Here is a 13424-nt window from a genome sequence, read left to right as displayed (position 1 = left end):
ATATTATCAAAATACTAAATTCAAATTTGATTGGTTTTTGGAATCCTGGGGCATAATTTAAACTGATTGGCCAAATTTGAATTTGTTTTTGTTTCATGGCAACTCATCTGCAGCTATTTGTTTCCCAAGTTTTACATTCTTAGTTCGGTCAGGATTCTCCGTGCTTTGTCAATCCTTGCTAGTTTTTCAACTCTCTTAAAGGTACAGTACACTTCTACGCCTTCATAACACTTAAGAATTGGAATAATCTGTTTAATTTCAGTTAAATGTGGTTGGTTAAATTAAAAGTGAGGGAAATGGCTCTTAACGTTACTAAAGAGGTTCTGGAGTTTGAAGATGCTTCCCAAATTTGCCAACAAAGTTTATAAAGACAGAAAAAAGAGAAATGTTTAGAATTAGCAAACAGGCTAAAATTGGGTTTAACTAGGGGTAATATGAAAGCTGAAATTGTAATGGGATTGGTCAAACTTTTAGGTATATTAGAGAAATAGACAACTGCAGTGGGCTTCGAGCAAATTACATTAAAAATCAGACAATTAGAGTTAGAAGATAAAGAAAAGGAAACCAGAGCAGGGCAGAAGAGGAAGGAAGGAAGGGAACTAAACGGTTTGAATTACGGTTACAAGCAGAGGAAGGACAAAAAGAAAAATTGACAAAAGGGAAAGAATGTTTGAGTTGGAAAAGATAAAGTTGGAACTTGAAGCAAAAAGACTTCAAATGATAGAAGTAAAAGTACAGGATAGTGATGATGAGCAAACTTATCATAGCCAACAGCCTTGTAGGGATATATATAAATATGTCAAAACATTACCAAAATTTGAAGAAAAATCTGTAGAAGCCTTTTTTTTTGAGAAACTAGCCATGAGACTATGGGGGTAATGTTAATTCAGATCAAGTTGATAGGCGATGTTGTCATATGAGGTGTCAAGATTATGAAGATGTTAAACTGACTATTTTGAGCGCCTATGAATTGGGACTAGAAGCAGACAGACAACAGTTCAAAAATATAAGGGGTCAAGAGATTACAAAGAGGTCAAACTTATATAGCAACTTTGATAGAGGTGAGAACTTTAAAGGTACATAAGACATATGAGGATCTTGGAGAGATTATTCCCCTGGAGGAGTTTAAAAACTCACTTTCAGAAATGAGAATTCATATTGAGGAACAGAAAATTTAAACAGTGGCAAGAGCTGCAGAGATGGCTGATAAATATGCGATAGTGCGTAAATTGAAAATTAGCTTCCGAATGTAATTTCATTTCATGAGGGATAGAAATTGGGAAAGAGGAAGATCCTTCACTGAGAATCAAAAAGTAGATCACACTGGGAATAGTTTAACCCCAGGTGAAAAAAGAAGCCCAAAGAGAATGAAAAGGAAGTTTGGGACACACAAAGTCACAGTCCTGGTGGTTTAAGAAAGGCACTGGGAAAAGCGATGTGGTAAAGGAAGCTAAACAAGTGGGATTTGTGAAGGTGGTGAAGGAAATCCCAAACGAAGTCAAGGAGCTGCAGGAGAGTGCACAGCCTAGTACAGGCCTGAAAAGTGAGATGGTGCCTGATTTCTATGAAGACTTTATCTCTGTGGGTAACATTTATTCAGAAATAACAGGCAGAAGAGAAAGAAGTTAAAATAATGAGAGATACAGAAGCCAGTAAGAGATTAAAGTATTTGCACTCTGTCTGAAAGGTTTCATGTGAGAGTGATAATCTGTGGGATTGGCAGAGAAATTTAGCAGTCCCCTGTGTCAGATCAGGTTGGAGAGTCCACTCAAGATTAGGGAAGTGACAGTGAGAGGGAATGAAACAGTGTCTATTCCAGGAATACAGTTTGCTTTTGGAAATGACCTAGCAGGATCAAAGGTGCAAGTGATGCCCCTTGTTGTTGAGAAGTTGCAAAAAATCCAGGGAACTGAGGATTTAAAAGAAAAATACCCTGGAAGTTTTCCAGACCGTGAGGTAACAAGATCCAACAGTCACAAGTTAAGGAAAAAAGGAAAAACCAAAGTGAGAGATGAAGGAGTTGACACCCAATTTGCTGACACCTTATTCGATGAAATCAGGAAAAATGCAAACAGGTCGAGGATCAGGCAGATGTGTTTAGTTCTGAAAGATTACTGGAGTTACAACAAAAAGATAAGACAATATAAGATTTATATAGTAAAGCCTATTTGGAAAAGGAACCAGAATATATTCCTGAGTGTTACTATCTCAAGGCAAAAAGGAGACCTCAGCAGATTAGTGCAGTGGAGAAATGAATGAAAATCCCCCAGACTGCATTGCAGGTAGCATACAAACAGGAGTTATTATGGGTAGCATGTGAATTACCAGTAGGAAGTAATCTAGGAGTGAGGAAGACCCAGGCTAAGATACAAAAGCACTTCTATTGGACTGGATTACGGAAGGATGTGCTTGGAATTTCTGATTCAGAGCCATTCCTGATGAAGGGCTCTGGCCCGAAACGTCGAATTTCCTGTTCCTTGGATGCTGCCTGACCTGCTGTGCTTTAACCAGCAACACATTTTCAGCTGTGCTTGGAATTTGCCAGGCATGTCATATGTGTCAAGTATTTGAAAAACCTCAGGTGGTAACAAAACCAGCGTATTTGGACAGGAAACCAGAGAAATAGGTATTACTGCCCTTCAGAGGGAGGAATCAAATCGGGATGATTCAGATTTTGAATGTGCCTCAATGTAGATTGACTGAGGAAGTCCTGAAGGAATGGGATAGGACAGTAAGTTATCTGTCTCAGTAACAGAAAACTGACTTGAAAGGCTTGTTGCAGTGATATGAGGACATAAGTAGGAATAGAATGGGGAGGACTAACACTATAGTTCATGAGGTTGATGTAGGGAGAGCTATTCTGATAAAACACCCCTACAGGCTTAAAGGAGCACAGGTACAGAAGGAAGTGGAAGCGATGGTCAAAAAAGACATCATCAAGCCGAGTCAAAGGGAGTGGAGTTCACCGGTTGTATTGGTTCTGAAGTCTGATGGTACTCAACAATTCTGTGTAGATTATCAGAAAGTCAATGCCATAACTAAATCAGACTCCTGCCCAATTCCATAGCTGGAAGACTGTGTATAAAAAGTTGGACAAGCAACTTACATCATAAAGTTGGACTTAATGCACTCTGTCTGAGACAGTGACAGATGTTTCTGAATTTGTAACCCCAAATGGGCGACGTCAATTTAAAGCAATGCCTTCAGAACGAAGAATGTACCAGCCACATTTCAAAGACTTATGGACAGAGTTGGGCAGGCAAATTAATTGTGCCATCTATATCAATGATTAAGTGATTTTTAGCCATTCATGGAAAGATCATATGGTGCATTTGGCAGAGCTCTAAAAGATTATGTAAAGAAAAATTGGTCCAAAATTTAGACACAGAAGGATGACCCTGAGAAATGTGAAGACAAATGCCATCAAGGAATTTCCAAGACTAACCTCAGAGAAAGAGGTACATTGATGTTTTGGAACTGAGCAGATTCTACTGGACGTTTGTACCAAAGTTTAGCAGCCTAGTGGCATTGCTGACGGATTTGCTAAAGAAGAACATGAAATTTTGGTGAACAGAAGAACAATGTCAGGATGCATTTGAGGATTTAGAAGCAGTGTTAACCACCGCACTAGTTTTAGCCACATCAGATTTCTTAAAAGTTATGATCGATGCCAGCAATGTAGGGGTTGGAGCTATGTTGATGCAGGAAGATGATGGCGGAATTGAAAAGCCAGTTGGTTATTTTTCAAAGAAACTCAATATCCACCAGAGAAAAGACTCCACATCAGAAAAAAACGAGTTATTGAGTTTGGTACTGGCGTTACCTTTTAACTTTTATGTTACGAACAAGGTTTCAGAGATGGTTGTGTTCATGGACCACATCCCTTTCAACTTTTGGGAAACATTTAAAGACAAAAAAAAGGAGTATTTTATTGGAGTCTTATGTTTTAGTTTACAAATTGTACATGTTGCAGGTCGTAAAAATGTTATTGCAGATGCATTATCGTGGGCTTAAAATAAAACGTGTAGATAAGATAGAACCATTACTGTTCAATGTTATATATCTATGCAGAATTAGTATGAAAGGTATAACATTAGATTAATGACCTATGTATCTCACAATAATGGTGTTAAGATTTGGAATGAAGAGAAAAAAGGCACCTTTTCATTAAGATGGTTCACTTTTCTCTAAAGGGGGAGCTGTCACAAAGTCGCCGTGTAAAAATGGTTAAATTGTAAAATGGGCGAAAGCATTGTGATGTCCCTTTAAGAGAAAAAGCTTAGAGATTTAAAAATGAATGCTTGCAGGCAGCTGCAGGTGCTCAAATTGACACAATGTATCAAAAAGCCATTGAGATAGCAACTGGATCCAGACAACAGTTTAAATTCAGTCAATAAATTTAAAAAGACACTTGGAGGCTAAGGATCAATTGAATTCAAATCTGATGGTGTTGACAACCTGAAACCAATCATATTATAAGAATTTGATATGTCGTGAAGGTATATAATAGACGGGCAACTGGACAGAGAAGGGAGAGCCAACTGTCATCTGAAGACAGAGCAAACCCACCATCTGAGAAAGAAATACCAATTGCAGCTTTCCACAAAAATACCAAAATGTTATGTTAGATATGAAGTCTTGCCATTACAGGTTTCCATCCTTTCTTGTTTGTCCTTTGAATTGAGCATTCTCCAAGAAAAACAAAGCCAAAAAGAGCTACTATCTTTGCAAATCATCGGATTAGATTTACCTTTCTCTTTATTCCTCAATTATTTCCTCTTTTTGAATCTCATTCAACAAATTTTCAGCTCAATAATTGATGGAAACCATAATCAAAAACCTAAAAATTGCGATTCCATCCAGTCAGTTTTCCAAGAACAATAGAAATAACAGGTGTTGTAACACAGTCTAAGTTGGATGGAGATAAAGATAATGAAATTGAACATCAGCAATAGAACTGGCTGTCCATTTAATATTCAGTCCAATTTTATTTTTCATTCATGTTAATTTCACATCCAAAATAGATCCTTGAAAATAAATTGCTAACATTCAAAATGTATTAATTTAATATTCTGGTTTTCACTATTACTTTATTGTACAGAGAATAAAGGCAAAATTGGTTTGGCAAAAGTTTACAATATTGAGGTGCATTGTCATATCAAATTTATACATCTTTTATACATAAAATGTACAGTGGGTTTTCTTAAAGATATAAAAACATGAATCTTTCTATCGTTTTTAAATCCAAGACAATTTTTGAACAATCAGGAATATCCTATCAGAATTCTACAAAATGTCTTATCAAAGGCTTTTCAAAAAGTGGTCACACACGATGCAATTTTTCATATTTCTCCAATTTTTAAAAGAAAAATTGAGATAACTGGAAATATACATTTATTTTGCAATGTTAAATACTTATTAACTAAGACATGTAGATGTTTTATAAAAATAACAATTTGCATTCCAGTATTGTACCCCTCATATTTTGTGTAACTAATAGAAAGGTTTGAGTTGGTGCAACAGGAAGACTTATTTTATACAGTTGATAAGTGAGAAATACACTTAGCCAATTGTACAATGCTTAATTTAACAAATTCCTTGATGCATGACCTACGGTAATTAAGTTAACAATTATAAAAACAATGACAGCGGAGTCTTACGAAGCAGCAGCAAAAATTAATCGTCCTTGTTTTTCTTGAAGGCCTGTTCTTCAAATGCAAGTGCACTCTACAGATAATGATAAAAACATAATTCAAAAAGATCATTTTTGACAATTATCCCTTATCACCAGTAGAGTTCATAATTGTACCTTTCAGTTTTGCACAATCTCAAGTTGTTTATATCAGGTGTAACATTATATTCCTCATACACTTAATGGTAAGGTCCTGGGGAATGTTGCTGGACAAAGTGACCTTGGAGTGAAGGTTCATGCTTCTTTGAAAGTGGAGTCACAGGTAGATAGGATAGTGAAGAAGGTGTTTCGTATGCTTTCCTTTATTGGTCCGTGCATTGAGTATAGGAGTCAAAACCACGGCGCTGGAAAAACACAGCAGGTCCGGCAGCATGCGAGGAGCAGGAGAGTTTACGTTTCAGACATAAGTCCTTCATCAGGAAGGGGTATGGGGGGGGTTTGGCCAAGGAGGCTGATATAAATGGGAGAGGGTGGGGCTGGGGGGAATGTAGCTAGGAAGATGATGGGTAGGTGAAGGTGGGGGGTGATGGTAATAGTTTGGAGCATAGGATGGAGTGGATAGGTGGTAAGGAAAATGGACAGGTAGGACAGTTAAAGTGCCAAGTTGGACAGTGGGATCTGGATAAGGTGGAGGGAGGAGAGACGAGGAAACTGGTGAAATTGACATCATTTCTGTGTGGTTGGAGGGTCCCAAGGTGGATGATGAGGTGTTCATCCTCCAGGTATCGGTGGCTAGGATTTGGTGGTGGATGTAGCCCAGGACTTGAATGTCCTTGGTGGAGTGGGAGGGGGAGTTGAAATGGTCAACATGGCGGTGGGGTTGTTTAACGAGTGAGTCCCGGAGATGTTCTCTGAAATGTTCCACAAGTTGATGTCCTGTCTCCCCAACATGAGGAGACCACATCAAGAGCAACAGACATGGAAGATGAGGTGTTTGGATGTGCAGGAAAATCTCTGCTAGATGTAGAAGGATCCTTTGGGGGCTTGGATGAAGGTGTGGATGGGAGGTGTGGGGCAGGTTTTACACTGAACAGTTTCATCAACTTCACGAACACCTGCCACCTTCATCTCAAGTTCATCTCCCTCCCTTCCTGAATTTCTCCATCTCCATTTCCGGCAACCGATTCACACGGACATCAACTTCAAAACCACCAAATCCCACAGCTACCTGGATTACACACACCCCCAAATCGCCGTAAAAACACTATCCCAATTCCTCCGTTGTATCTGCTCCCAGGAGCAGTTCCACTCCAGAACATCCCAGATGGCCACCTACTTCAAGAAGCGCAATTTCCCCTCCAACGTGGTCAACAATGCCCTCCAACGCATCTCCTCCACTTCCCACAACTTTATCCTTGAATCCCACCCCTCCAACCACAATATCCCCATCAACATCCAACAACATCCCCCCGATCCTCACCTTTCACTGCACTAATCTCCAGGTACAACACATCATCCTCTGCCATTTCCACCACCTATAGTCAGACCCCACCATCAGAGAAATATTTCCCTCCCCACACCTATCAGCATTCCGCAGAGACCATTCCCCCCGCAATTTCCTCGTTAGGTCCATGCCCCCACCAAACCACCCTCCACTCTTAGCACCTTCCCTTGTCAAAAGAGGTGTAAAACCTGTGCCCACACCTACCCCCTCACTTCCATCGAAGGTCCCAACATCCGACAGAGATTTTCCCGCACATCCAAACACCTCACCTACTGTGTCCATTGCTCTTGGTGTCATCTCCTCTACATTGGCGAGACATGATGCCAATTCACAGAGCATTTCAGGGAACATCTCTGGGACACATTCACTAAACAAACTCGCCGTCCTGTGGCCAACCATTTCAAAGTGGACTTGTTGGGCCAAAGGATCTGTTTCCAGACTGTAGGGATTCTATGATAAATCCCTCTCCCACTCTGCCAAAGACATGCAAGTCCTGGGCCTCCTCCACCATCAAATCCTAGCCACCTGGAGGAAGAACACCTCATCTTTAGCCTTGGGATTCCATGTGGCTTCCAACCACATGGTAGCAATGTCGATTTCACCAATTTCTTCAACTCCCCGCCCCCCCCCACCTTATCCCAGATCCAATCCTCCAACTTGATACCGCCCTCTTGAACTGTCCTACCTGTACCTGTCCTCTGATCTATCACCATCACCCTTCACCTTCATCTACCTATCACCTGCCTAGCTACCTTCCTCTCAGCCCCATTCCCCTCTCATTTATATCTTATCCTCCTTGAGACCCTCCCCACACTCCTGGTGAAGGGCTTATGCCCAAAAAAGTCAATTTTCCTGGTCCTCAGATGCTGCCTGACCTTCTGTGCTTTTCCAGCGCCACACTTTTGATTCTGATCTCCTGCATCTGCAGTCCTCATTTTCTTCTCTGCATTGAGTATAGGAATTGGGAGGTCATGTTGCAGCTGTATAGGACATTGGTTAGGTCACTTTTGGAATATTTTGTGCAATTCTGATCTCTCTCCTATAGGAAGGATATTGTGAAACTTGAAAGGGTTCAGGAAAGATTTCATAGAATCATAGGGTCCCTACAGTGTGGAAACAGGCCATTTGGCCCAACAAGTCCACACTGACCCTCCAAAGAATAACCCACCCAATTCCATTCCACTACCCTATTACTCTGCATTTACCCTGAACTAATATATCTAACCTACACATTCTTGAACACTATGGGCAAGTTAGAATGGCCAATTCACCTAACTTGCACACCTTCGGATTGTGGGAGGAAACTAGAGCACCCGGAGGAAAGCCATTTACAAGGATGTTGCCAGAGTTGGAGTGTTTGAGCTATAGGAAGAGGCTGAATAGGCTGGGACTGTTTTCCCTGGAGTGTCAGAGGCTGAAGGGTGACCTTAAAGAGGTTTATAACATCATGAAGGTCAGCGATAGGGTAAGTAGACAAGGTCTTTTCCCTGGGGTGGGCCGTCCAGAACTGGAGGGCATAGACTTAGGGTAAGACAGGAAAGATTTAAAAAGGACCCAAAGGGACTATTTCTCAGAGTGTGGAGCGTGTGTGGAATGAGCTGCCAGAGGTAGTGGTGGAGGCTGGTACAATTACAACATTTAAAAGACAGCTGGATGGGTATATGAATATGAAAGGTTTAGAGAGATATGGGCCATGTGCTGGCAAAGAGGACTAGATTAGTTGAGGAAGTCTGGTCAGCAAGGACGAGTTGGACCAATGGATCTGTTTCCCTGCTGTTCATCTCTGACTCAAGAAGCTTCCTGTTTATATTAAGTGATGTGACATACTGAACAAATCAGGAGTAGGACAGCACTAACAACCATTAATACTTATTGTGCACTTCAGTGATTTCAAAAAAATGAAACTTAGCTTGTTGCCAGATTATGGTATCATTCAAGCTTTACTATAACTTACTTGTGCCAGTCAAGTTCAGTCTATTAACCCTGTCTTTACTCATGAGTATTTGAATTATCCTGCAAGTTCGTCATCGGTGCAGTACAACATTTTGTATCATTGTTTTCTATCATGATCACACAATTTAACTCCTTAAGCATTCACCTTCTCCATCAATGAGATACAGTGGCAGCTTAGTGTACCATTTAAAAGATGCACAGCAGCAGCTCGCCATGCCTCCTTTGACAGCAGCTTCTAAACTCAGGAACTCTGCAATCTCAAACATGAGTTGACAACCTGTGGATACTTATGCAATTCTGAACTTTGACTGGTCAAATCCATTTTTCTTATTGTCAAGACACATATCTAAAATAAAATTACTTAGCAATGGATATTTTGACACCAAGAACTTGTGATGTCTTCAGTCACAGAAATTTGAAATTCTATCAAACATTTGCTTGGATCAAAGTCATATGTTGCAATGTTTTGCCAAGCAAAATGATGTTATGAACTAGCAGGTTAACAGCTTAAATATTGCTCACTAGACAATAAGGTAAGTCATTTATAGACTTGGATGTGTATATCAACAAACAAGAGCTAATTGGCCCATTTTTGAGAATGTTTTGCTACAAAAATATTTCATTTCAGAAAACTTAAAGAGACTCATCGGAGTTAAATGACTTGTATTCTCCAATTTTTATTAATATTCTATTTGTGAGAAAGGATACAATGTGAAAATATTGTAATCAAATGCCCTCTTTAACTGCTATTGAAACATGCACATTTACTGCATCAGTAAAAAGTATTGCAGAGAAATCCTCGAATGAGTCGCTGCTTTTTTTTTATTTTTATGGGCATTTGAGTAACAGCAATGCTGCCATCATGATTTTGCATTTTTGATTTTTTTAAAAATACCTTCCTGCCATTGATGTTACTCCAGCTTATGAGGATATCACTATCTGCACATTCCTTACCAACCCACACATCATCCAATATGGAAATATATTACCACTCCTTCACTGTCATTTGGTCAAAATCATTATGTCTTCCAATAGTACTGTGGGTATACCTACATAAGAAGTAGGAGTAGGATTAGGCAATTCAGCCCATTTAGCCTGCTCTGCCATTTAATATGATCATCGCTGATCTCATCTTGGCCTCAACTCCATTTTCCTGCCTTCTCCCCATAGCCCTTTAACGAGGGGTTAAAATTTGGTCTATTTCCTCAAATTTATTCAGTGTACCGGCATTCACTGCATTCTGGGGTATGAATTCCGGATCACAACTCTTTCAGAGAAAAATTCCCCTCATCACGGTCTTAAAATATTTTCATAGAATCCCTACAGTGTGGAAACAGGCCATTTGGCCCAACAAGTCCACAGTGACCCTCCAAACAGTAACCCATCCAGATCCATTCCCCTACTACTCTACATGTTACTCTTGACAAATTATCCTAACCTAAACATCCCTGAACACAATGGACAATTTAGCATGGCCAATTCACCTAACCTGCACATCTTTGGATTGTGGCAGGAAACCGGAGCACCCGGAGGAAACTCACGCAGACACGAGGAGAACGTGCAAGCTCTTCACAGACAGTCACCCGAGGATGGAATCAAACCCAGCTCTCTGGCGCTGAGAGGCAGCAGTGTTAACCACTGACCATCGTGCCGTCCACAATCTGCCACGCTTCAGCCTAAAGCTATTACCTGTATGCACTACAGTAGTTAAAAAGACAATTCATATCACTACTTTCTCAAGAGTAATTGGAGATGGAGAACCAATATTGGCCTTGTCAGCAATGCTCATATCCCATGATTGATTAAAAAAATTGTCATTTTCCAAAAACTGAACATTTTGCTTCACAATCTTGAACTACTAGAAATAAAGTTAAATACATTAAGTCCACTGATCAGTTTAAATTTATTAATAAAAATTTGCTATCTTTTCAGTTCTCTTCTATAGCAACATCACTAAAAAGGGACAAATGAACCAAACTCCCTACATGCTTTAAACAAAATTATGCAAACCTCTAAATCCCCCAATTTAACAGCTTCCTAACATTGTATAATGCTCTCAGTGTGCACCACCAGGTGAATGTAACCAAGAAGTAAGTGGAGTCTGAGTTCTGAAAATGTATGGCAAACTTCATAAAATACGACAGAAGTACTGCTGATAACCTGGCAAGGAGGAGGAAGAGTATATTACTGGCACAGCACCGTTTTTTTATAAGCATATTCCTTATCAAGACAAAGCAAGGTTAATATTTGCCCAAAATCTGATTTTCATTTAACACTATGAACAACTACACATTCTGAAATGTATTATCAATTCAGAATTTACATTTCATTAGGTTTATACTGGCAAATGTTTATGAATGGTTGATTTATCTTTGCTTATTCATAATCCATTGATTGTATTAAATATCATCTGTGACTATACCTCAAAATAATATTGGAAAGCAAATGAAAACATACTATAAATTGTTACCGAACAGCACAATTTAAATTGGATCATCGAGCAATGTACCTTTGAATCTGGTAGGCAGGATCCAAAAGCTTCCAACAAGAGGTTGTCAACCTTTACTGCCTTCTCAAAGTCTGCATATGAAACTTTATTATCATGGTCATAATCCTAGAAATGAAAAGGACAGATTTTGCAACAATAACTAATATAGAATTAGACCATATGGAGCAATTAGGTGGTATAATAAATCACCACACTGTCCATTCACTTTCTTCCAATGTAGTCCTATAAAAGATTTATTTAGGCAGTTAAAAGCTGGTTTCAAACTAAGTATGGGCTCATACTTTGGCACAAATATCAATCTTTTTTTTAGAGATCATAAGGATAGGTGCTGTAGAAACTGTAATTTCAACTAAGGTCTATGTGGTTGAAGAAAAAACACCTCATCTACTGTGTCCATTGCCCCAATGTGGTCTCCTCTACATTGGGGAGACAGAAGGCCAACTCGCTTTCGGGTAACATCTCTGGAACATACACACACCAAACAACCCCACTGCCCTCTGGCTGACCACTTCAATTCCCCCTCCCACTCTGCCAAGAACACGCAAGTCCTGGGCCTCCTCCATCGCCAAATCAAAGCCACCCAGTTCCTGAAGGAAGAACACCTCATCTTCCGCCTTGGGACCCTCCAACCACATGGCATCAAAGTCCCCTCATCTCCCCTCCCACACTTCATCTTATATCCAACCCTCCAACTCAGCACCAGCCTCTTGAACTGTCCGATCTGTCAATCTTCTGTCCCACCTACCAATTCCACTCTTCCCTCCAACCTATCACAATCACCTCCACCTGCATGTACCTACTGCCTTTGCAGCTACCTCACCCCCACCTTCCTGTCCATCTCTCATTACCCTTCCCTACACTCCACATTCCTGATGAAGGGCTTATGCCTGAAACATCAATTCTCCTGCTCCTCAGATGTTGCCTGACGTGCTATGCTTTTACAATGCCACACTTTTTGGCTCGATGACGAAAAATAATGGATGTTTCATCAGTTAACTTGCTTTGTTATTTATAGGAACTAAGAGCCATTTAGCCCATTGAGCCTGCTTCGAATGTGCTGACCGAACACTTCAAAGCCTTTGCACCATTGGTAATCAGAAAGCTCGGCACAGGCGAGTTGGACCAAAACGTTGGGTGTTTCTGTGCTGTACATCTCCATGACTCTACCTTTAACATATTGAAAGACTGAGCTTCCACAGCCCTCTGGTGGAGAATTCCAAAGGTTCACAACTGTCTCAGTAAATAAAACTCTTCTCTGTTGAGTTGAATTGAATTGAATTCATTGTCACGTGTACCGAGGCACAGGAAATGTTTTGTCTTGCGAGCAGTACAGGCAGATCAACAGTTAAATTGCACAGATAAGGAAATAATAGTTAAACAATGGCAAAACAAAAAGTACAGGCGAAAGCTAAGAGTTTGAGAGTCCAGTCGGGTATAAACTGTTTTGAAACCGGCTGATGCGTGTGTTCAAATATCTGTACCTTCTCCCCGATGGTAGAGGTTGTAGAAAAACATTGCCAGCTTGAGATGGATCTTCGAGAATGTTGGCGGCCTTTCCTTGACAGTGGGCCTGGTAGATGGATTCTATAGGTGGGAGGTTGGCCTTTGTGATTGCCCGGGCCGAGTTCATCACTCTCTGTAACCATCTCCGATCTTGAATGGTACAGTTTCTACAGCAGGTAGTGATATATCCAGACAGAATGCTCTCGATGGCATACCAATGAATGTTAGCAAGGGTATTCACTATCATGCCAAATTTTCTCAGCTGCCTGTGGAAGAAGAGACATAGTTGGGCCTTTGTAACCAGTGTGTCCACATGAAGAGTC

General features: G+C 40.3%; 1 protein-coding gene across 2 annotated transcripts in view; it reads right to left on the bottom strand.

Moving 5' to 3' along the window:
- Window positions 1-5152: 5152 nt before the first annotated feature.
- Window positions 5153-13424, bottom strand: part of clxn (calaxin) — a 32558-nt gene continuing 24286 nt past the window's right edge. For both annotated transcript variants that reach the window (XM_060825401.1, XM_060825402.1), the window contains exons 5-6: window positions 11599-11703; window positions 5153-5727 (exon numbers count right to left, since the gene is read on the bottom strand). In XM_060825401.1, coding sequence (XP_060681384.1) covers window positions 5677-5727; window positions 11599-11703 — 156 coding nt within the window. In that variant the 3' untranslated portion in view covers window positions 5153-5676. The remainder of the gene's footprint in view (window positions 5728-11598; window positions 11704-13424) is intronic.

The sequence above is a fragment of the Hemiscyllium ocellatum genome, chromosome 5 (assembly GCF_020745735.1).
Source record: "Hemiscyllium ocellatum isolate sHemOce1 chromosome 5, sHemOce1.pat.X.cur, whole genome shotgun sequence".
Taxonomy (NCBI): Eukaryota; Metazoa; Chordata; class Chondrichthyes; order Orectolobiformes; family Hemiscylliidae; genus Hemiscyllium; species Hemiscyllium ocellatum.
Note: the sequence above shows the minus strand (reverse complement) of the source record. Positions and strands in the feature narration are given on the sequence as shown.